This window comes from Vipera ursinii (genome assembly GCF_947247035.1).
Source record: "Vipera ursinii genome assembly, chromosome: 6".
NCBI lineage: Eukaryota > Metazoa > Chordata > Lepidosauria > Squamata > Viperidae > Vipera > Vipera ursinii.
Window position 1 is genome coordinate 46,845,918 of NC_139515.1, and position 25,166 is coordinate 46,871,083.

Here is a 25,166-nt window from a genome sequence, read left to right on the forward strand (position 1 = left end):
GAGAGGGGAAAAGATAAGAGCATCATTTGTGATGTTACTTTTCACAGAATCAACCAGATGTGTGTATCGGAGAAGAGAGTTTGGTCTTCACTTAGAAAAACAAGTCAAAGTAGATGGGTTGCCAATCGGTCTATTTGAAAATCATAAGCAACATTTTCTTTGAAAAATCATATATATCAATGAGGTAGAAAAATGGTTGTGTAGGGATGATTCCCCCCACCCTTAGTCTCTTATGGAAATTATCAAATTCTTCAAAACCCTAAGGTTCCAAGGAGCACAGTTTTAAACACTCTGCTATGCACTTCACCTAACTGTGCTGGTATAACTCTAGATATTTCCATGTTAATTGTACAATTCCTTACTTATTTTTACCTGCATAGTTAAAAGTGTTCTATGTCCACAAGCTCTTATGTGCTTCCCTTTTTCATTTTTAAACAGTTTACTTTCCTCAAGCAATAGGCTGCCAGGAAAGGATATGCAGTGTACACCAGAGTACAGTTGCAAGAAAAAGTATGTGAACCCTCTGGGATTATGTGGAGTTTTGCATGAATTGGCCATAAAGTGCGCTCTACACAAACATTACTACACAAACATTAGCTGTTGTCATGTTTTAATTGAACATAAGATGGAAACATTCACAGTGCAGGGTGGAAAAAGTATGTGAACCCCTAGCCTAATGACTTCTCCAAGAGCTAATTGGAGCCAGGAGTGAGCCAACCTTGACTCCAATCAGTGTGATGATATTGGATGTGTTGCTGACAGCTGTCCTGCCCTTTAAAAACACACACCTGTTTTGGGTTTACTGGTCTCAAGAAGCACTGTCTGATGTGAACCATGCCTCGCAGAAAAGAGCTCTCAGAAGACCTACGATCAAGAATTGTTGACTTGCATGAAGCTGGAAAGGGTTACAAAAGTATCTCCAAAAGCCTTGATGTTCATGTGTCCACGGTAAGACAGTCTACAAATGGAGAAAGTTTAGCACTGTTGCTACTCTCCCTAGGTGTGGTCGTCCTGTAAAAATGACTGCAAGAGCACAGCGCATAATGCTTAATGAGGTAAAGAAGAATCCTAGAGTGTCAGCTAAAGACCTACAGAAATCTCTGGCACATGCTAACATTTTTGTTGACATATCTACAATAAGGAAAACATTAAACAAGAATGGAGGACATGGGAGGACACCACGGAGGAAGCCATTGCTGTCCAAAAAAAATATTGCAGCACATTTGAAGTTTGCAAAAGAGCACCTGGATGTTCCACAGCACTACTGGTAAAATATACTGTGGACATATGAAACCAAAATTGAGTTGTTTGGGAAAAACACACAACACTATGTGTGGAGAAAAAAAGGCACAGCACATCAACATCAAAACCTCATCCGCACTGTAAAACATGGTGGAGGGAGCATCATGGTTTGGGGCTGCTTTGCTGCCTCAGGGCCTGGACGGATTGTTGTCATTGATGGGAAAATGAATTCCAGAGTTTATCAGGACATTTTGCAGGAAAACATACGACCATCTGTCCGCCAACTGAAGCTCCGCAGAGGATGGGTGATGCAACAGGACAATGACCCAAAGCATACAAGTAATTCAACAAAACAATGGCTTCAACAGAACAGAATACGCCTTTTGGAGTGGCCCAGTCAGAGTCCTGACCTCAACCTGATTGAAATGCTGTGGCATGACCTTAAGAGAGTGATTCACACCAGACATCCCAAAAATATTGCTACACTGAAACAGTTTTGTGAAGAGGAGTGGTCCAAAATTACTCCAGATCATTGTGCAGGTCTGATCTGCAACTACAGGAAACGTTTGGTTGAGGTTATTGCTGCCAAAGAAGGGTCAACCAGTTATTAAGTCCAAAGGTTCACATACTTTTTCCACCCTGCACTGTGAATGTTTCCATCTTATGTTCAATTAAAACATGACAACAGCTAATGTTTGTGTAGTATTATTTTAAGCAGACTGTGTTTTTCTATTGTTGTGACTTACATGACGTTTAGAGCTCATTTTATGGCCAATTCATGCAAAACTCCACGTAATCCCAAAGGGTTCACATACTTTTTCTTGCAACTGTATATGAATTCATCATTTGCAGTCAACTTTTAAAATTAGGCCAGGAAGCATGTGGCTGGCTCTAAGTCCCATTTATGGTGTGAGGCATTATTTTCTCTAAAAATTCAGATCTGTCACTATTAAATCACTCAACTTCTCTTGAAAATGCTTTTGAACTAGTAATGACACGATACATCAAGATAGTTCTTATTACAGATGAATACAAACAACTCACTCAGATAAGAAGTCTGCGTGATAGTAGTAATCAGAGAGTTTATCCAAGAAAGAACGTGTTTCCAATATAAATGTAGGTAGTACCACTTTGGAGAGATCCATTCCAGGGCGTACTTGTTTCAACAACGTCCAGATCAAACTCTTGTTCTCTTCTGAAACTATTTCTGTTTGAGAAGCTTCTCCTGCCTTCAGCAAAGTGCATGTAGAATGAAGTAAGAGCAGATATTAAAATATATTAATGCATTTAAATAAATTGCAGAATTTTTTTAGCAGCCCAAACATTTGCCCATGCCACTCTGATACAGGATTCAAAGTTTCTTCATGGCTGCAAAGCCATATTTGTCCATGTGTTTGTCTTACCCACCTATTTTCTAAACACAGGACAATATGTAAATCCATGTGACTTTAATATTGAAGAAACAAACGGTGTCCCCATACAGCACCCTGGCCCTATAGTTGATTGTGGCTCAATATGCAGCATGTGAAACAATGCATATTAAGAAAAAATGGGATGAAAATGTAACAGCCATATAATATTTATTACTTACTTATTTCCTGCCTTTATTATTTTTACATATAAATCAAGCTGGTGAACATATTCAACACACCTTCCTATTTTCTTCACAACAACCACCTTGTAAAGTGGGTTAGGCTAAGTGTGTGCAGTTGGTCCAAAGTCACCCAGCTGGCTTTCATGGCTAAGGTGGGACTTGAACTCACGGTCTCCCGCTTCCTAGTCTAATCGTAGACCAGTGGTCCCCAACCTTTTCAGCTCTGCAGACTGTCAATGGAAACAGCGGGGAAGGGGATGGTTTTGCATGCACATGCACGACTTGTGCAAATGCAGCTTCTCATGCATGTATACTCGCCCGCCACTTGTGTAGCCCAGTTCCTACCAGGCAGTGGACTGGCACTGGGTCGCAGACTGGAGGGTTGGAGATTCCTGCACTAGACCAAATATTACAACTTCCAGACCAATCTTGAATTTAAGAAATAGAGGATTTTTCATTTTGCTTTATTACTGCCTTGGGAAATATTTATGATTTTATTTCAGTTGCATCCTTAGATTGGTCTCTATCAATTCTATATATTCATATATCAATATATCTATATCTCTGTCTGTCTCTATCTATCCATCCATCCACACACACACATACATACAGAGGGAGAGATAAATGTTATCGAACTTAAGAATGATTGAACTTAAGCTAAAATGAGTAGCAAAAATCATGACTAATATAATATAAATCAATTAACAGATTAACCTGTAGTAAGCTAGGTATCTCATGACATTGAAATAGAAATTCTATATAAATAAATCAAAATTTTGGATGTGATATCAATCCACAGGGTAACATAACAATGATAAAACATCTTATACTATCTCTTTATAGTCAGTTTTACCAGAAGTTCTAAAATGGACATACCACGTAATAGTGGATAAAAAAAAATGAAAGGAAGACAAACCATTTTACAATTCAAATATTGTGAAGTAAAAATATAACTTGTTACCTCCCCCAGTTCTTCACTGTCTTCTTCTATGTAAATTGTTTCCTTTACATGATCAGGTTCAGGATCAATATATGAATCATCCTGTCTCTCTGATGTATCTGTGTCACTTTCTACCAAACCATCATTATCTGACTCATCACGATCATGGTCATTTTCTTTATCTGATTTATCAGAGTACATATCTGAATCTTTAAAATGTTGTCTTTCAATTTCACTGTCATTTAACCTATCAAAAAGAGACATGTTAATCTTTTATATAGTAAGGAACAGTACATTTAGTTAATTTGTTACTTTACTGAATTTTTTCACGGCAAAACTCATGTCAAACCGAATGTCAATAAAATTAAATTTAAGCATTTTTCATTCAAATTAATTTTATTGGGAAAATTTAAACACAATGAAATCATTAGGACTTACAATTCAATTTAATGTATTCAATTTAATTAGAAGAATCCTTGAGCTTAATTCATATTATTTTCCATTCTTTATATCTTTATCGCTATTTTGAACAGCATCTTACAGCACTCAATTAAGTTGAACACATACACTAAAGAATGCAAGAACTACTGCCTAAATGCAATCAACTATGAATTTCTTTCTTAGATTTTCACGATACCTTATTTCACAGAGTGAATCTTTACAAGATTTAGGAAAACAAGCTATATTCCCAGTTTCAGATGTTAAAACACATTTACATTTTATATGCAGTATATACAGGTAATTTACCTAGGGATGCCCTTAGTTTAATGATTAGCAAACAAGATTTCTTCCTACATACATTAATATTAGTGAACATAAGAGTATTTATAGAGATAACAGGTTATTTAAAGAAACCACTGTGATAATTTCTCCTTGAACTGAATGATACAAGCATAGTGTAGCAGATGAAATGACTGGAAAGTACTTGCATTGTGACACATAAGTTAACATAACCAGTCATCATGGCTATTGTCCAGATTGAAATAAAAAGCTGAGAGTGCATGAATATATAGGCCAAGATTGTTTGCCTTTGATAACTTATTTGCAAAAAATAGTGAATTATTATTTATATACCGAGTCATATTTATTCACCTTAGTTTCTGAAGTGTTATAGTTTTAATCATTTTCATTCCAAGTTTACCAAAATAAAAAAAAGAAAAAAGAAAAGAAACAAGAAAAAATAACTTTAAGCTAAAAAAAAATCTGGAATAAACTTGAAGCCTCTTTACCATACATCAGTGCAGTGGTGCTATAAGACATTTTCCTAGAATCATTTTTCAGGGAACAATTAAACTACTTTACAATGCCTCCAATTCTAACCATCATTCTACCATGGAAAGGTACCATAGCTGCAGTCTTACTTTAGATTATTGGTGTGCAATATGTTGATGGCCAAGGCTATATACTATTTATTCATTCATTCATTCATTCATTTTTATGTCACCTATTTGCAAGATTCTATGCAGGTTATTATTATAGAACTACAATTAAACCCCTAACTAAAAATCTACCATTATTCTCCATTTAATTGGGCTGCCCACAAAGACTCTGTAGAACAGCACCATCTTAATAAGTGGCAAGCTGCTACAGCTGCTACTGAGAATGTCATCCTCCAGGCCCCTGTCTCTTGATTCCTTAACTTAGAGACCTATAGTTCTCCCTTTAAGCTGATTTTTGTCAGACAAATGTCAACTAAAGAAGATGGTCTTGAAGGCAAGCAAGGATCAAACTATATAGGCTTTGTATACTTTGAAATGCAACTGAAAACCTAGTGGTCATCAACACAATCCCTCAGCATAGATATTATTCTGCTAAACTGGTTAGTAGTCATCATTCAGGGAGCCATATTCCATTTCAGCTGCAGCTTCTAAATTATTTTCAAAGAAAGCCCCTTGTAGATTCAATTGCAGTAGTCTGTTGAATTACTGTCTAGAAGGCTTTCTTGTCCAAGAGATCACATTGGCAGACCAGTTTTATGGCCACAATTAGTACCTGCTATTCTAGTAAGAGCTATTGCCCAGCAGGATTTTCTGATTTATCACTGGTCTTTCAGGTAATCTATTAAGATCACAGATGGAACATTAATGGTCCTAAGTGCCATTTTACCAAAAGCAATTCTGTTTTGTTGGGATTCAGTCTGTTTGTTCTACTCCATCCAAGACTCTAAAAAACACACACAGACTGAAGAGAATAGGGAAACAAGCCAAATTCTGAAGGACTCCACACTGAAGTTCCAAAGGGGTCTATTTTTCCTTCCCCACCACAACCATCATAGATTCTCCAAAAAAATGAACACAATCTATGCTACTAAATGCAACTAACACTTCTTTTATTTCCTCTGTATTACAGAACATGACTAAGTGTCTAATGTAGGTACCCACCTGACTGCAGAGAAACTCCTCAATTTAATCCACAGGATGCCTTTGGCAGATCATCTACCATACAGAGGTTAATAGAAGTGACTATGAGTGATCTGACTATGACAAAGGAATGATACTGTCTTCCACTTCAGGTCATATATTAATTGCTTGGGGGCCAAAAGCAGATCTAAGACACTGTTCCTAGTATGTTTCAAATACATGTTTGGCTTGGGGTAGGAGCATACTTGTCATAGCAGCCCTAATTCCCAATCTGCTCAGACTACATGCCCAAGGAGTGGAGATCCTTTAGCACAGAGAATCTGCAGGAGGTGAGAAGTGATGGGTGAACTACCTCACTAGTACACTGAGTTTGTTCAGAGAACTCAACATAAAATACTGCAACTTACTTCAGGCTACCTATGGAACAGTTTATTTGGCTATCATCAAATTCTCATAAAACATCATTGCTAGGCCTTTTCATGGATCTTGGTGTTAAGGCTACTTCAAATCCCCCAAGAGCTACATGGGCAGATTTCAGGTAGAGGAACCCCTCCATTCTCATTCAATCAGCTTTTGGTGCCTATTCTGCTCCCTTTTCCATCATGGAAGAAGAGGATAATATTAGATATGTACTAGGCAAAATGCAAGTAACTCTGAGTTAGGACTTTCTGGGAAGGATAAAGAAATTAGTGTAGCATAAAAAGCTATAGCTATATCACAGAATAAGTATAAAATTATTGGTTATCAGCATAGGATAGAGAATAAAATAGTGCTTAGGTCTATAGGAAATAGCAGTGGTATAAGTTAAATATCTACTTATACTGTATACCAGGAGATAATTCATGACTGTTTTTGTTCTTATTTGAGACTCATCAGATATTATTTGGATGAGTCCTAAATAAGGCAAAACTGGTCACATATTGCCTCTTGGTGGTCAATATAAGTAGAAATATCCCACAGGATTTAAACTGACTAAAAATAATACCCCACCTCAACTCTAGGGAGAGGATAGAGAAGTCATATGAACCTCATACATGAGAACATGATTTAATGTAATATCAATAACTCTCTGCTATGACAACTTAAGTAAAGTTGCACTAACCATATCATTCTAAAATATGTATTCTATACATTAAGTATAGTTAAAAAGTATATTTAATAAGTTATTAGGACATAAACAGATGGAATTGTATCCTTGGTGTAGGGTTTAAACCCTCGTGTGATTGTTGTAACAAAAATGTTCTAATTTGGAAGTTGAAGTCAAAAAAACAACACATAACCCCTACCCTTAAAAGATGATTCCTATGAACCATGAAGTTTAATAAACAAACAAAAATTATGGACTTACGGGAAACTTTCAGTGCTGTGAACGTTGTTTGCACGCAGCAGACCATAGAATGAAACATGTGTACTATCTGCTAAATTCAGTTCATGTTCTTTACCTTCTCTAATCATTGTACGCTTGAGCAAACTTGAACACTTTAAAGCTAGCTCCAATGCATCCATCCAACATCTACCTAAAAATAAACATGTTTTAGAGTATAATATTCAAAACAGGGCAAGCACAACAGTTAGGGTTATATGCATTTCAGCTATTTGTCACTTTTATGTATAATAGGGGTCCCCAATCTCGCACAAGTGGGGCTGCGAGCGCACACAGCAGCCTGTTGCGAATAGGGCAGCCTGGCAGTGGGCCACGGCACTTGCAGCCCCACTGCTCACACAAGTGAATCTGTGCACGCACACATGCCTGCCCTTCACACAAAACCATCTCTCCCTCTGAGCTGGGCTGCCAATCTGGAAAGGTTGTGGTATGCTGATGTATACTACTGAGCAAAACTTTTTAATATTAGAAAAGATTTTTTAATTCAAGTTGGACTGACTTAGTAATATGACTCATTCTTAACTCTGCTTGTGTTACAGAAATTAGAGCATAATCATATATGCACATTAGATTTCACAAGAACCAATTTCAACAAGCTTTAAGTAAGAGTAGGTAGGGGCCCATAGAGATAAATCGTCAAGTCGAAGTTAGCACTGAAAAGCTGGGAATATTTTAAAAATCAGTAAATTGCAGAATATTCTAGAGATGGGGGAAAATGGGGTTTAGGAAATCATTGTGGATATGTAGAAATTTTTCCACTAAAAACTAAAAGGAACATATGCAGAAATTTGTGCTTTTCATTCTTTTTTATTGTTTTTTCTTTCAAATATATATTAAAATAAAATATAATAAAATTGAGGTTATACTTGAAGCAGAAAACAGAGATTTAATGTACCAATACAATAATGAATCAGGGAAAAAAGAATGATAGATATAACACCAAGGTAATTTACCAGCAATAATTAGTACTGCAGGAAGGCTAAAAACAAAATCAGAGAAACAACTTGCAAGAAAAACTAAAAGCAACAAAAAGTGGTTTTCTGACTACGTCAGTAGTAAAAGAAGGAAAATGTAAAGGTAGGCTTACTTCTTGGAGAGCATGGTAGGACAGTAATATGTGACAAAGAGAGGACAGAATAACTCCTACTTTGCTTTAGTCTTCTTCCTAAAGTGAACCTAAGCAGAATATGTCAAAAACCTCTCATCGAGCTAGAGAAGCGTCAATTCTATTCTATACCCTATGCAATTCAAAATATTTATAAATGGTTAAAACGGATAGAAAGTAGAATTATCACATTTGCAGATAGAGAAACAGGGTGGCTGCAATCACTTTGGAAACATTATCAATGTTCCTAAGGCTGAACAAAGCAAAAACTAGGAAACTGAATTTCAATGAAGGCATTATCCTAGGAAATATCAAAGTCACGAGTATAGAATTCATGAGGGGCAGGGAGAAGGAATATATGCCAAAAGTGTCTGAGTGTCTTGAGGGATCATTAGTTGCTTATGTAATACAGCTTAAAACAACTAAAAAGCAATTCTAGACTGTATTAACCAAACTATAATGTCAAGATGAAGAGAAAGTCATAATTCTTTTCTACTATGATTGGTCAGAATCAACTTTCTTTCTAATTCTAGTTCCACATTTTAGGAAGACTACTGACAAAATGGAGTAAATCAAGATGATAATAGACTTTGAAATGAAAAGTGATGAACAATTGTAGAGGTGTTGGGAAAAGAAACAATGGGTTTAAATGGGAAGGAAGCAGACCTTGGCTGAGTATTAGAAAAAAATCCTAATAATAAAAACTGTTCAACACAGAGGCATACGTCAGAGATACTACCAGTGCTGTTCCAGACCACCATAATAATGTGAATATTGCAATAAAGTGAGTCACACAATTTTGGGGAGTTTTCCAGCGCATATAAAAGTTATGCTTACACTATCGCTGAAGTCTATTAAGTGTGCTCTAATATTACATCTAAAAAAATGTACATACCTTAGTTAAAAAAAAACTACTTTATTGCTAAAAAATGCTAATCATAATCTGAGTTTTCAGTGGGTCATAATATTTTTGCTGGGTGGAGGATCTTTTATATATACATATACATACATACATACATATATATACGTATGAATGTATGTATATATAATAGTGCGGGATTAACAATAGGAAGAAATATTTGCAAAGCGAAGTGAAGTGCAATAAAACAAAGTATGGCTATAAGATTGCCTCAAGAAAATAAAGCCATATATATCCAATTGCCTAAAAATGATCCTGTCTTAGGAGGAGGTATTGTGCTTATGTGCTATCTAATTAGCTTATACTCCAAAACATGGATACAAATAGTGATCTGATATGCTACCTTTATCATGTCTCAATTCCAGTAATTAGTTGGAATTAAAAAATGGTTTACTTGGTTCTCCATTTGAAATAAAACACATCACTTAAAAAAACTTAAAACAATGTTCCTAATATGTACACATTATTCAAAACTTTAAAATTCCATTGTCAATGGCACTTGGCTCAAGTAACGTCAATTAAAAAATTGATCATGAAAGACAAAATAAATGCTTACCATCTGATTCTGAAGCTGCTCGAATGATTAAGTAACTACTGGGTAATGGCTGTGTTATAGAGCCAACAGCTTCACCTTTAGGACCCTTAAAATACAAAACAATATTAAGTTGATTGTATTGTAGATCAACTTGCATACAATCTATTCATAAATTCTTTTTTAAAAAATGATTTTACCAGCAAGCAATAGTTTTCACTAGACGAGATCTTACAAGAGCCCTTTTCCTAGTTCACCAGATGGCACCACAAGCGAACTGTGGATGTAATTCAATGCTAAACAAATTATACTCAGATTAATAACTGCATAAATGAACAACTTGTGACTGTTGGCCAGGCAGGGAAATCAAAAACATGATAAAACTGCAGTATTTATTCCACGTTGCTAAAAAAAAAAAGCTGCATGGATATAGTCAAGAAGACTTGAGCTCAATTTGAGAGTATTTCGTCTTTACTTTCCCGTTCACTGCACCCCAAAAGCAGTATCTTTCTCTTTTAAGAAGGCGGCTTTAAGGAACTCTACATGGCCCATTCAGTTTTGGATGAAAAACAAGCAAAATGTATTAGCAATAATACATTTAAATAATCTAGCTGATGGAAAGAATAGTGATGACAACTCCATCTGAATGTTTATTTCCCCATAGAAATTGAGAAGCAGCTCAACCATAACGGAATTAGCAAAAGTGAATTTGCATGTACAGATACTTGCACCCAAATAAATAAGAGTGCACAGAAAGGAAGCGATAGGAGCAAAAGGCAATTCTACTATCTATTGTCCACTAAGCAGAAAGAGGCAATTTTGCTTTTAAAAATCAGATATAAGCAGCTTGTTTGATGGAAATTTAATAAAGCAATACTAAACAGTTTAACACTGGAAGTCATGTACTGTGAAAACCTATAATTGTGCCATAGGTTAATGGAAATAAGAAATGCTAACAATTATCTGCTTGCCATCCATAGTCAAAAGTCAGATCTTCCTTTTCAGTCTTCATTAACTATCCAAACCAACTGAACAGCTGAACTTTAGAATTTTAGACTGATCAAACAACTTTATAAAAGAAACATTCATCTGGACCAATCTATGACAACTGAAAAGCATTTTGAATTCATTAATGATACAAAGAGTTTTAATGTGACATGGGTATAATAGTCTGTTGGCACCAACTCCATTAAGAATACAAGCTCACTTACCTTAACAGCCCAGATAGACTGTTCCAAAGGATGGAAAAGTTTGAAACAGAATCCATCCTTTTTGGAAGGCCGCTCAATGAGTTCACAAGCATTCAGAAGTACTGTTCCCACCCACTGGCCATTTTTAGGTGTTTTATAAATTAGCAATACTCCTGGTTTCAACACGCACCAAAGTTTGGTCCAACTTTTCAATGTACCACGAATCTTCCCAGGAAAAAAAGGGGAGAAAATAAAAATATATCTAATTATTATTATTTCAAGTATTTTTTAGTCTCTTACTCCCAGGCAAAAACCTGATTTTACAAAATATGTAACAAGTTTAGTATTGTAAAATTATTTTAAATTCTAGTGAAATAGCAATGCTCATAAAGCTACCCTCAGATATTAGATTATATTAAATACATACAGTAAGTGTAAATATTTGGGTAGCTCCAATGTCTGAAAAGAGGGGCCGGGCAATCAATGGAAGAGTAAATGTGAATTGTGATTTAATTTCAGGATTACCTGATGTCCTCCTTTTCGTCCTCAGTTCCTTCATCTGGTCTGTTTTTTTAAATATCTAACTGAGCAGCTTTTCTTCATGGAGCTGTGCCTCCCTAATAAGTGCTAACTGCAAGTTAACAAGCTCTTCCTGAATTTGAGAAGACCTTAATCAGTAACAAGATGAAGGCATTTGCCTCATAACCAGCTGATGACTCACAACTTGAACACACTAGGTCAGGGGTGTCAAACTCAATTTCATTGAGGGCCGCATCAGCATTGCAGTTGCCATCATGGGGCCAGGTGGGCGTGGCCTGGGTGGGTGTGGCCTACTGGGTGGGCGTGGCTAGAGTGCGTATGGCCTACTGGGTGGGCGTGGCCAGCTCTACATCATTCGCATCAAGGGTGCCTATGGGGGCCTGGGCAGGAGTGGGACAGATCTGAGGGTCTCTGGCAAAAGGAGGGTCTCTGGACCAGGGCCAAAGCAGTGGGGGCCGTTCCCTCACTCTTTCCAGGATGGCTTCGCGGGCCGCATGAAACCACTTTGCGGGCCGGATCCGGCCCCCGGGCCTTGTGTTTGACATGTCTGCACTAGGTTAACAGCAGCTGCTAGCACATTCCTCTCAATGTGTACTTACCACTGAGTACCTGTTTACTTACTTGTATTCCCTTCCCCTCCAATGAATGTAAATACAATCATTAAACAGTGTGTGTCCTCCTTTTCCCTCCCATTTACTCTACTTTGCAATTGTCCATGTCTTCCTTTCCTTATTCAGGTATCTGGTAACTCTTGAATGATTGCCCTGAGCAAATCTCTCTTTCTCTTATTCTAATTCTGAGTACTGCTGTAGAAATAAAATGGTGCCCTGAGTGATCTGAACAAAGAGTAGGGTAGAAATGTAAATGCCTTTTGATTTTAATCTATGTAGGAAATTTTGAATAGTAACATCTCATGTTACATATATCATTGACCAGTGTTACTTAATGTTTCTGATGTGAAAAAAGCATTAATATTAAACAGCTTGGGTTATCTGATCCCCACATTCCATTCACAATCTTCTCGTTTGTTCATACCATCTGTCAGGTTTGTTCCAACTTGAGCATTTAGGAAAGGAAGGTTTTCGACTCCATTTTTGAAGTAAAAGGTTTACTTTTACCAAAGTGGTTATAGCAGAAGCAAAGCTGGATCTGAATATTCCCAAGCAAAGCCTGCATTTTTCCCTCTTCCCTGGCCCTCCCCCCCTTAACCAATCCATCAGTGTTCAATTATATTCAAATTAGATGTTTTGGGAATGGCCTTGAAATCTGGCGCCTCTTTAGTGGAGTTTCACATTCCATTCTCACAGCTCCGCCCTTGATTGGTTGGTCTGTTCCAGATTGACGCCTCTGGTTCCTGTCACCTTGTCATTCCCCCTTGCTACCTCTCCCATCTCTCTTCCTCTTCCTCCTTCCCACATTTAATGGCAGGATGTCAGCAAGGCAGAATATGCTGAAGATGGCAGATCTGATACCATCATTGATTTTTAGACAGTGAAAATCATAACATTTTACACCATCACGTGTAGAAGAGGGAAAAAAGAAAATTTGCAATAAGAAAACTATTTTTTAAATTTCAATACATCAGTGATATTTCAGATGCTTGTTATTAAGAGGAATATCTTTCTGTTAATATCATATTTAACATAGGGAAATTATCAACACAATTAATCATTATAGATTTGCTCTAACTATGGCAACCATGTTAAACTAAATCTCCCCCTGGGTTTCTATGTATTGAATATTAAACCTCTGGGATACAATTAATATATTTTTCTGCCACTGGTAAACACTAGCAGTTCAATACAATTTTAATTCTTTTGCTTACTTGTAGATTAAACATTAAGCATTTACAGCTTTTTTATTCATCTCAGTTTCTTACCTTCAGCCAATCAGCCATAACAATGTCTGATGGGTCTGTGATAGTGCTGAGTAATTCTTTAGTGGCTCTTTTCTTTTCTTCCCTGTAATTTTTCTTTTGAACCTGTAAAGAATGAATGAGAAATGAGAAAAGAAAGCAAATAAATGGAAAGAAGTAGCGAATCCAATCAATCTGAAAATAAAATGTCCAGCTGAAAATTGTTAAAATACAGAAAAAAATAGTTTTTAAAAAAGTCTTAACAAAAGAACTTAACTAGAAGTTCTTTTTTGGACAATTTCATATAAAAGAATACATGGTTTTAATTTTCAGCTATGTTTATCAAGAACACAAAGACCCCTTTACCTGGACTCTAAAGCATGGTTAATCCAAGGTGAGAAATCTACAGTATCTGCTTTCAATTGTTTATATAAACATATAGATTTACTTACATTACACATTTTATCAGGAATTTATCAGGAGTTCACGATCTTTTACGAGAAGTTGGAATTGATTGATTGACCTTTTGTTACCCCAAACCTTTCTTTGTTTCCTTGCACGAGGCGACGGATTGCGAAGGAGCAACAGCACGGGGCTGGAAGTCAGGTAAGGAAAGAAAGGCAATTTCTGGGGGGGGAGCAAGGATTTCTTTCCTTACCTGCCCCACTTGTTCCGAGGCCGCTTTCCGCTCAGACGCATTGCTCTTGCCAATGGCCCGACTGCCCACTTCAGCGCCTTCCCCGAGCCTCTAGCGCTCCACCTGCTGCTTTGGTCAGCCTGCCGGCCCCCATATCAACACCCTGCCCACCGCTGCCCAGCACCGCTGCCCTGGGGCTGCAGGAACTGGCCTGGCATGGGAAGGGCACGTGCCCTACCCTCCCGCCACCATGCAGAGTAAGGTTGCTGCCCCCGCCCAAATGCACTCGCCTCGCCCAAGTGTTCTTTTTTTACTAACCTGCCTTTCAGCTGCATTCCGTTTCTCTGTTCGCTTCTCAGCCTTTGCCATGTGTTTGGCGATGGGTAAAAAAAAAAGTTCCATCCAACTTTCTAACTTCTTGAGATTTCGCGAGAAGTTAGAAAGTCTGATGGAACTTTCTTTTTTTTTAACCGATAGTCCCACAAACACGCAGTGAAGGCTGAGAAGCAGATGGAGAAACGGAATGCAGCTGAAAAGCAGGTTAGTAAAAAACAAAAACAAAAAACGCTTGGGGAGGTGGGGGTGGGCACGGCAACCTTACCCTGCATGGGTATTGATGCAGGTTGATCATGGATGGGACTAAAGGCCTAGGACTGGGGCGTCGGCATGCGTGCCTACAGAGGGCTCTGTGTGCCACCTGTGGAACACGTGCCATAGGTTCGCCACCACGGGTGTAGGCTTTCATAATTTGATTAATATTACATTATAGCTTAGGCTGCAGTCTTGTTTATGTCCATCTGAGAGATAGGCTGCCAAATAATTTCAATGTGGATTTTATTATTTTATTCTTAAACTTTTATATACTCTGAGTATTTTTAATTATATTGGTCCTTGACTGTAATACATATTTGATATTTGATTTGATACATCTTTCTGTAATGGAAAAAATGGTTAAGACTATGTTGCACAACTTTTATATACCATAATTATGTGCGAAACAGTTTGCTTTATTGTTTAAGGCACCAGGCTGGAAAGCAGGAGAACATAAGCTTAAGTGCTGCCTTAGCCATAAAAGCCAGCTGGGCGACTCTGGACATTTTCTTTCAGCCGAACTCACCTCACAGGGCAGTTGTTGTTGTTGTAGGGAAAATAGGGGGAGGAAGGTGTGTTGGATACATTTGCTGACTTGAGTTACAAATAATAAAAGTTGGATACAAACAAACACATAATATTTTCTGAAGCATCATAGCACAGTTTCCAAATCTACCAGTAATTGTGTTATGGGACAAAGGTAATATGAAGATTTAGGTATTCTAATACTGAAAATAACTCACCTTAAGGGACTCCTTCTTTGTGAGTTTAGTAGTGGGAGAGGAAGCAGGGATGTCCTTTTCTGATCCATTATATATTTTAGATTCTGACTGAAAATACAGATTACACAAGGAAACTATGAAAATGCTTTCTTTCACCATTAACATGAAATCTTCTGTAAATTTATCACGCTTCATATTTTTAAAATAAAAGAAGAGATAATGGTGATTTCAATATCTCAATTCCAAATCTGCCATGTTTCCACTTGATTAATTTTATATGAAAATGGGATACATTTCAAATAAGTTCATCATCATTTACTTCAGAGAAGCCAATTAGTTTATTAAAGAAAAACTAGTACTTCTGTTTAGCAGTCTATACATTTGTCTTTAAATAATTATGTATAAACATACCAATAAACCTCGTCTGCTAAAACCTAAACACAGATGTAATTCAAGTTGCTATTTAACAAAATTACCTGTGATATGCAGAATACTCAACTTACTGTGGGTTAACAGAATACAAAATTTTAATTTTAAACCAATAACTTTTGGGGAAAAAATATGAAACCCAATTGAATAAAATTGAAAGGTAGAAATCTAAACCAGGTGTAAGATTAAACTACTATTGAAAGCTTCCATAAGTAGCTGCCTTCCCATTACCTTTAACTGAATAGAGGCAGATACTAGTAAAAATGAGGGGAATAGGTAGGAAGTCAAGACACATAGGAAGAGAGAGAGAGAGAGAGAGAGAGAGAGAGAGAGAGAGAGAGAGAGAGAAAGAGAAAGAAAGAAAGAGAGAGAAAGAAAGAAAGAAAGAAAGAAAGAAAGAAAGAAAGAAAGAAAGAAAGAAAGAAAGAAAAGGTCATTTATCCTCACTTCTGCCTCACTACAATTCTAGAAAAATGCATAAGAGTACACGCATTTTTCTAGTCATTGCTATAAGAATCAGAAATACATTGGCACTTTGGTACTCAATTGCTTCAAAACACATCGAATTTGGTACTCAATACATTTTGATGTGAAAATGTTGTCCTGGTATTCGTCTTTATTTGGTACTCAACATGCTGCAAAAAGAAATGGGGGACAGCCGCAGAGGGTGGAGAGGAATTTGGCCATGCTAGGAGGGTCACTAATATAGGAAAAGGGACAGATAGTTCTTCCCAGCCAAAACAAACTGTTTTGTGGTATGTCACATGATTTGTTTGCTATTTATTCTTTTTAGTACTCATTATGGCTCCTGGAACCAATTAAGCATGAGTACCCAGGTTCCACTGTAGTACCAAATCTCTCTCTCTCCCCCCACCCCACCCCTGGCTTATGGCAAGTACTCTCTAAACATGAAAATAATTGAAAAAGATCTAATATTATTCTCTGAACAGGAATATGCAATTTCTGAATTTAATAATTCTATTGTCTTTTTCCTTTTAATTCTTTTTCTAGTTAGATACAACATCTCTTCCACTCTTCTTCATATTTTCCCCCAACCCTTTCTTTCTCCCTTTATCCAGTACTTCCATAAACATCTTGTTTACTTCTTCTCTGCTCTTTCTACTGAGGGACCTATATAACGGCATGCATACTTGATATGCCTCTGTAAATGAAGACAGAGAATCCTATTATTTTACAAATGGAAAATCTTTTTAATCAGTAAACTACCATATGATTTCAGTACAAGGCAGTGTAAAAATAATACAAAATAAGTATAAATATTAATTTATTTTGTATCCTGGATCTCCCTTTTTTGATCACTGAGTGAAGATCAAGAGAAAGATATGTATAGACAAGTAAATGTGTCACATGCTGTAACTAAGTCCACTTTTTAATTCAGAAGGAATAAATACATCTAAGTTGGTAGGGTAAAGATACATACAGTCATTGTACTTACCTTACTTTTTGACATTGATTGTGAAGAATCATCTTTATTCTGCGAAGCATCATCTTTCCCTCTATCAAAACCTTAAAAAGAAACGTATGAGCTTACAACAATTTCTACAGAATAAAATTATAAATACCAAGTATACTTTCTTTAAAGGCAAACCCATTAAATTCTGACTAAATGTATTAGAAACAACATTCAAATATTCCTAGAGTATCACAAAAATTTTGAACCTCTAAAATATTGTTTAGCAATAAACATAATTTAAGTCAACATCTACCCCATTTGTTAATATTGCACCTAGTAATGCAACCCACTTTTGTGACAGTATAAAAAATAGAAAACAAACCTTGAAAGACTGGCGAGAGTTCACTGCATCCTCCAAATGAAGCATTCCGAACAAGCTTTCGGCCATCAGTTTGTGGAGGAAGTAAAACCCCAGCACCTAGAGAAAACCTACGCCTCATAGGACCTTCTTCTTTTATGAGCTAGATGCTCTATATAATTATTCTTGTCATTCAAAAGGCTGGTGGTAATGAGAACGTTGCAGAGAAAGCAGTTGCCATTGTTAGCAACCCGCAAGTAAGAGAGTCATGTATGTATTTGAAAAAGGAAGATATACTAAGTACATTGGTAATAACGTCAAGTTGTTACCATTTCTCTATCAGTAATATTTCCTATTTTAGTTAGTATGTTCTAAGACAAGCTGTTACTCTACACTGTTTGGAAATTACAGAGAATTGGCATGATCAAATACATCAAAGTAATTCTTCTACTCCGTAATCTTTAAAACATTTTAAAACACACACAATAATCTAACATGGGTATATTTCCAACATTGTGAAAGAAAGCAGAAAATTACAGTTACTAAATAAAATGAATTTCTCAATCAAATGAAGTCTTACTAAAGCAAACCAAATAGCACCCGCCAGAAAAAATGTCTAAGAATTCTAGATCCACAAAAAAGCTTGATGGAAAAGGATTCATTGCTTTTTAAAACAATATTACACAAATATTAATAATGCACATTAAAAATTATGTTTTAGAAAACAAGTTCTTTATTATTAAAATAATTATCATTCAATAATAAAGTTCCTTTCTAAACTAATTTCAAATAAAAAGACATGGCTTTTACATGAAGACTTCAGATTAGAATAATTAACCTGAAGAAAATACAGCTTTAGGAGGGTTTTTTCCCATTAAAAAGTCTGGTATATTTTCAACATGAAGGTAATCATTAAAAGTTAAATATATTATTTGTTCAAAAAATACAAATCAACTATATTTTAACAGAAAGAAATGTAGCTACAGCACTATATAGGTATAATTTCTGATTGAAAGTTTAAATATCTGATAATTTAATTGATTTAGATACTGAGTATCTAAATTACGTATTTAAGTGGCAAGAATGTACGGAGTAAGGAAGAATAAAAAAAAATAAGAATGTGGGCTGACTACAAACAACTGAAGATTTGCCCCCTTTTAATATGTGTTGGGTAGTCAATTTTGCCTGCTTTTCATGCAAAACATGACATTTTCAGTGGATCAGCTGAATTTACATCATCTGTATATTACTAAAATTCTCATGTCTGTATGCAATCTTTAACTGGCAAAATATTTTGTGGATCACAGGGCAACAAATTTTGAATCAAGGTACCTCGAACATGCAAACTTACAGAATGTGTTCAAAATCCGGGACCCATGGAATTGAAACTTGGCAAACTTTATAAAACATTTTATGATATAAAAATAATCATAAAGCATTTTATGACATAATGCAAAATGTCATAAAACATTTCTTGTGGTGCCTTCTGATATTATGCTATACAGTTCAACATGGACTATTTTCAGGGTGGATATATTCCTAAATGTCTCCCTAAACTTTTATGAACTTTTGCAGTGAAGGCAGTAAATTAGAAGTTCTGCCATTATTGAAGACATTGAGGAATCTGGTAAGGAAATGTCTCTGAAAAAATGACACAATAAGTTGTCTAGAATTTTTAACTCTTGTCTTCCACAGCCACTGATTTTTCTGCCAGAGATTTTGGACAAAGGGCAAGTTCTTAATATTGTGAGATTGGATGGTTTAAAAGAATGTGTGCACACACACATTATCTGTATGCTCAAAAAAAGTTAGCAAAATATCTAAAAACTTGTCCAAGATAAAACTGAGCTACCAGATTTTTTTCTATTCACTTATTTCATAGTTCAATTAAAAATCTTGCTTTTAGTTTTTTAACTACCATAATACATAGTGTTACTTCAGTTGTGAAGTTTACAATTAGTATTAAGAGACTTAGATTTCAATATCACTGCTACTCTTATAAGTTGATATACTCCATTTATTAGAAGTGAACAATTGTTTCAAAACAAGGAACATAATTCACATTTCCTGGCATCATGAAAATGTAACATAATTTCAAATTACAAAGGAAGGTCAAATTCAGCTATCTTCCTTTCCTTCCATAACTGCAATAGAAAAAGTATACAGGACAGTGCTAAGAATTCCCCATCAAAACTTGCTTTTATTCCTGTTTTACACTTCATTTCTTATTTTATTAACTAAATTGTGGACAGAGCTTACAGCACTATAAACACTAATTGGAGCTATGGTAAATCTCACTTCTTTTGCATGTAACTTTCATACCACCAGTGTTCTCGGGGATGGTCTGTAATGGGGAAAAATACTATTTGAGAAAGTTCACAAATTTCAGCTTTGCCATTATTATGATGACACACATTATAACACAAAAGAGAGAACCTGTTCTTTAGAATAGGAATCTAAGGGTGGTGCTAGATGTTACAGTGGAAACAATGGTTTCCCTAGTAACACTGAAGCAGGGAGGGTGAATAACTTCAGAAAAGAATCTGTGAGTAGCATTGGAGCAGTAACACTCAATATAGTCTTTATTTACTTAAAATTACAACTTTGTTTATCCTAGTCCTTTTTATTGGTATTTCTCCAGGCAACCTGGGAAACTGAAAATTTATCTAAAAGAAAATGGAATCTATCAGAAAGTTAGGAAATGAATATAAGGAGAAATGATGGCAGTGCTGGTTAAGCACCTTGACAAACTCAAAGCCTGTGGGCCAGATCTGGCCAAGGATGTGTTTAAGATCTGGCCCACAAGCAGACTAGTAGAAGGAGGCGATTGAGAGTTACCTCCTTGCTTCGTTGGGTGTCTTGCCAGTGGCAGCAGTGCTAGCAGAGAACTGGCAGCCGGAGCCTCTCTAACGCATGGAGCTGTGCGGCAATGGTAACCACAGGGGCAGGTGGGCATGGCTAAAGCGCCCTCTGCCTGAGAGCAAGTGGCTGGCGAGGGAAGGAAAGGAAGGACAGAAGGTGCTCAGGCGGTATGTTTCTTCAGTTCTCACCCCTCCCTGCCTTGCCGCCTTCCCCTTTCCTCCTTCTGGGCTGCACTTTCCCACAAGTAGCCGCTCACCTCGCAGACTCTTCCCCAAAAGAAATGAGGAAACACAAGACAGGAGGCTCGCACACGCCGGGCCCAGGCCAAAACTAGTTGAGAAACCTGAGCCGTGTACTGCTGAAGTGCACGCGCTTCCCTCGAAGCTGCTGCTGCTGCCCCTTTGGGTGAGAGATCTGCAGTTAAGTCTCTTCACTGCTCAGACTCTTTGGTCTCAGGTTCTGGGACCTTAAGAGTGCCACAAAGAATACAGCCCCCTTATACGCCATAAGATCTGGGCTCACAGCATCCTACTGAGCTTCCAGAGTTGATACCTAGAGCGCTCACCACTGCTCACCTCACGCAGCACCTGGGACTTCTGTGCAGTCTCATACTCCATATATACAACATTTGCTGTGAAGAAGACCTGTGTGCCTATTTTAAACCCCCAAAAATGGCCGAACGGAAAGCGAACTTGGAAAACAGATGCTTTAAAAAGAGGTGGGAGGCAGAGTGCCTGTTTGTTGACACTTAAGATAAGGCCGTGTACCTTGAGAAGCTAATGTGGCTGCACTTAAAGAATATAAGATGAGACGGCACTATGAGACGAAACATCAGGACAAGTACAAAAACGTGGACATACAGCAGAAGCTAAAGAAGGTGGAACTCGTCTGATGTCACAGCAGCGTCTGCTCAGAAAAGCAAAATCACAAAGTGAAGCTCCTATGAAAGCTATTTTTATAGTGGCAGAAGAGATAACTAAATCAGCCTGGCCATTTACAGAGGGGGAGTTTTTGAAGCGCTGCATGATTAAAGTGTGCAAAGTCTTGTGGCCAGACCAAAAGCAAGCATTTTTTTAATGTAAGCCTAAGCAGAAATACTGCTGCTGATCAGATATGTCAGTTTGCCACTGATTTAAAAGTACAGTTGATTGAAAAGGAAAAAGATTTCATTACATATTCCCTTGCTGTGGATGAGAGTACTGACACCACTGGCACAGCACAGCTGACAATCTTCATCCGTGGAGTAGATTCAGGTTTATGCATTACAGAGGATTTTTTGGATATGAAATCAATGCATGGAACTACCACAGGGAAAGACATATTTGAAGCAGTATCTAAATATGTAAATGACATGAAACTAGCACTGGGACAAACTTACGGGGCTGACAACAGATGGAGCACCTTCGATGTGTGGATAAAAAAGTGGATTAGTGGGAAGGATGTGAGAGAAGATGGAAGAGCAAGAATTGCACAGGTTTGCTGACAGCATATCACTGCATCATACACCAGGAAAAACCATCAATTTAAGTCTTTTCTGGAGGAAATACATTCTGAACTTGGTGATCTCCCCTATCACACAGAGGTGTGATGGCTAAGTTGAGAAAAAGTGCTCAATAGAGTTTTTGAATTGCGTAAGAAAATCTGTCAGTTCATGGAAAGTAAAGGAAAAGGCTCCACAGTATTATGGGATGAAAAGTGGCTGTGTGAGTTAGCTTTTCTGTGAGACATAACTAAGCATCTCATTGTGCTAAACCTTTAGCTTCAGGGACAGGACCGTATGATCACAGACATGTATGATGCAATGAAAGCCTTTCAGGTTAAGCTGCGATTGTGGGAGACTCAGATGCAGCAAGGAAACTTGAGTCACTTTCTCTGTTGTCAAACAATCATAAACCAAATCTCCACCGCTTGTGTTCTCAGATGCTCATTTTGCTGATAAACTGAGCATACTTCATATGGAGTTTACGCGCCACTTTGTTAACATTAAAGCAAAAAATTCAATTTGGGACTGCTCAGTAATCCATTTGCAGTTGACGTGGAAAAAGCACCTGTAAACATCCAGATGGAGCTGATAGAACTCTAATGTAACAGCATACTTAAAGCAAAGTATGATTCTGTTGAGCCCACACAGTTCACCAGATTTATCCCTAAAACAATGCCCCAACTCTGCCTATAAGCTGCTTGAATACTCTGCATGTTTGGTAGTACATAGCGGCATGAGCAACTCTTCTGTGATGAAAGTGAACAAAAGCACACAGAGAAATCTTCTCATTGATGCGTATCTCCACTCTATCCTGAGAGTTTCCACAGCTTAGCACAGGAATGTCAAACTGACAGCCTGCGGGCCGAATGCATCATGACGAAACTACACCCACTCCATTACTGACAATGGGGAAAAAGTTCCGATAGGTCGCGCGACATCACATGATGTTGCGAGTTTGACATGTCTGGCTTAGAACATTACCTCAAACATGAATGAACTTGTAGGCAAGAAAAGATGCCAAGCATCTCGCTCAGACAAAATGGCATGAGAGAGAGAACTAAATAGCTTATGTGTTTTCTTTGTTTTAAAATTGTTTTTGCAGACTTGAAATATTTGTTCATATTTGAAATGTTAATCCTGTTTGGCCCACGTCTTAGACATAATATGATGCCCTTTGAGAACAACCATAATGCTGATGCGGCCCTCAATGGAATTGTGTTTGACAGCCCTGGACTATGCCAACTAAATGTCCCCCCCCCCCATTTCATTCTGGTTCTTCTGGTAAACATACTTAAACATACTTTGATAGCTTGATCAACAATTCAAAAGGACATGTTCAACAAATAACAAAATCAACTATACAAAAGGCATTGGGCTGAAGACACAGCACTAGAATAAATTACATGATACTGGGTAATAAGTATAGAATTGTTACTTTTGTAAGCATTACTAGTATTTTATACAATCATCAAAACAAATCTTTACTATGGTCATAGACTGCCATATCTGCAATCATATAACACATGATATATCTCCCGTATATAGAGTATAAATCTTCAGTACTGTAATATTTCTTTAGCATGTTATGTAATAGAACTACATTGTATAATCCTCCTCACTTTACAGTCAGAAATTGTGCAGCTTAGATGACTTCCAGTGAGGTGAGAAGAACCAACACCCATACTTTTTGTGGGGGCTTTACGGCTGCATTTGGCAGTTGGAAGAAAGAAGGGAAGTTATCTGAATTGAGCAGTTATTCTTTTGGAACATTTAATGGTGTAATGGATTAGTTTTTGATATGTAAATAAGTAGTTATTCTTTCTGGTAATGTTTAATAGTTTTTATTATTATTTTTTGCAATGTTAAACTGTTAAAGAGAGAGATGGAGAGAATTTAGACTAAAAGAAAGGGGGATTATATTCTTATGTTATATATTCTTGTTAATTTTTATTGCATTTTTGTGGATTAATAAAGAGAAGTGAAGACTTAGAGATGAGTTTATAGAAAACAGAGTGAGATATGGAATGTATTTGGTTGTATTTTTAAAAAGTGACATGTTGCTAGGGAAATATTTACATTTGAAAATGTTAAAAATATAAGAATAAAGCTTTTTTACTGGAAGAGTTAAACTGTAATGAAGGAAGCAAGGTGTGATAGGAATAAGCCACAAGTTAAGATGTCAAACATATTCATATGATTAAATATTCACTGAAAGGCATGGGGTAAAGCTGCTTCAGTATCAAAATCTCACTGCAATCTGAAGAGAAATGCAATTTTAAAGTTAATTTTTCTCTCTATTCTTGGTAGTTTTTTTAGCAGCAACCATGACAACTTCTAAAATCTACATATATCATACTTTTTTTTGTTTTTACAAAATCTAGTGTAGCATTTCTCTTTTAAAAATACTGATATTTGGAAAGCGCATAGGAAATGCTTTTCCAAAGCACATTCAATTTTTTTGAGTTATGCAAACATCCTTGTGGAACATTCTACCACTGGAGGTTAGAACTGCCTCTGCCCTTTTGGCTTTCCGGAAGGGTATTAAAATTGGCTTTCTTGATTGGCCTGGTGTCCCAAGAGAGGGAGCTCGCAGCTGGAGGTAGCTGCTGGGGTAAGAAGACATCATCCCTGTCCATCTCTAAGCTCTCTTAGTTTAGGTTTAATACAGTTTTAATTATATTTTTAATCTATGTAGTTTTAATATTTTTATTATTTGTATTTGTTTTGTAACTTAAAAGCCACCTAGAGTCACCTTGTAGGGGAGATATAGTATAAAATTTTAATAAATAAAATAAATAAAAATAAATAATATAAATTTGTAGAAGTGTTCCTAAGAGGATATTCACACAAATGAAGAAGCCTCTGAAAGCACTCAAAGCAGCCAAGCCTTCAGGAGGATGAGGCTGTCCGAACAATTCAATGATTGGCTTCACATGGTTTATCAGTCACAATAACACCATAAATAAAATGTTACTCCAAATTATTTGCTGAAACCTGTTAATCTTCATT

General features: G+C 36.8%; 1 protein-coding gene across 7 annotated transcripts in view; it reads right to left on the bottom strand.

Moving 5' to 3' along the window:
* The window catches only part of OSBPL8 (oxysterol binding protein like 8), an 80,411-nt gene that overhangs the window by 33,852 nt on the left and 21,393 nt on the right, over nt 1-25,166 (bottom strand). For all 7 annotated transcript variants that reach the window (XM_083365130.1, XM_083365128.1, XM_083365132.1 and 4 more), the window contains 8 exons: nt 17,497-17,567; nt 15,633-15,719; nt 13,686-13,787; nt 11,288-11,491; nt 10,101-10,185; nt 7,485-7,653; nt 3,798-4,023; nt 2,287-2,471 (listed from right to left, as the gene is read on the bottom strand). In XM_083365130.1, the coding sequence (XP_083221256.1) occupies nt 2,287-2,471; nt 3,798-4,023; nt 7,485-7,653; nt 10,101-10,185; nt 11,288-11,491; nt 13,686-13,787; nt 15,633-15,719; nt 17,497-17,567 (1,129 nt within the window). The remainder of the gene's footprint in view (nt 1-2,286; nt 2,472-3,797; nt 4,024-7,484; nt 7,654-10,100; nt 10,186-11,287; nt 11,492-13,685; nt 13,788-15,632; nt 15,720-17,496; nt 17,568-25,166) is intronic.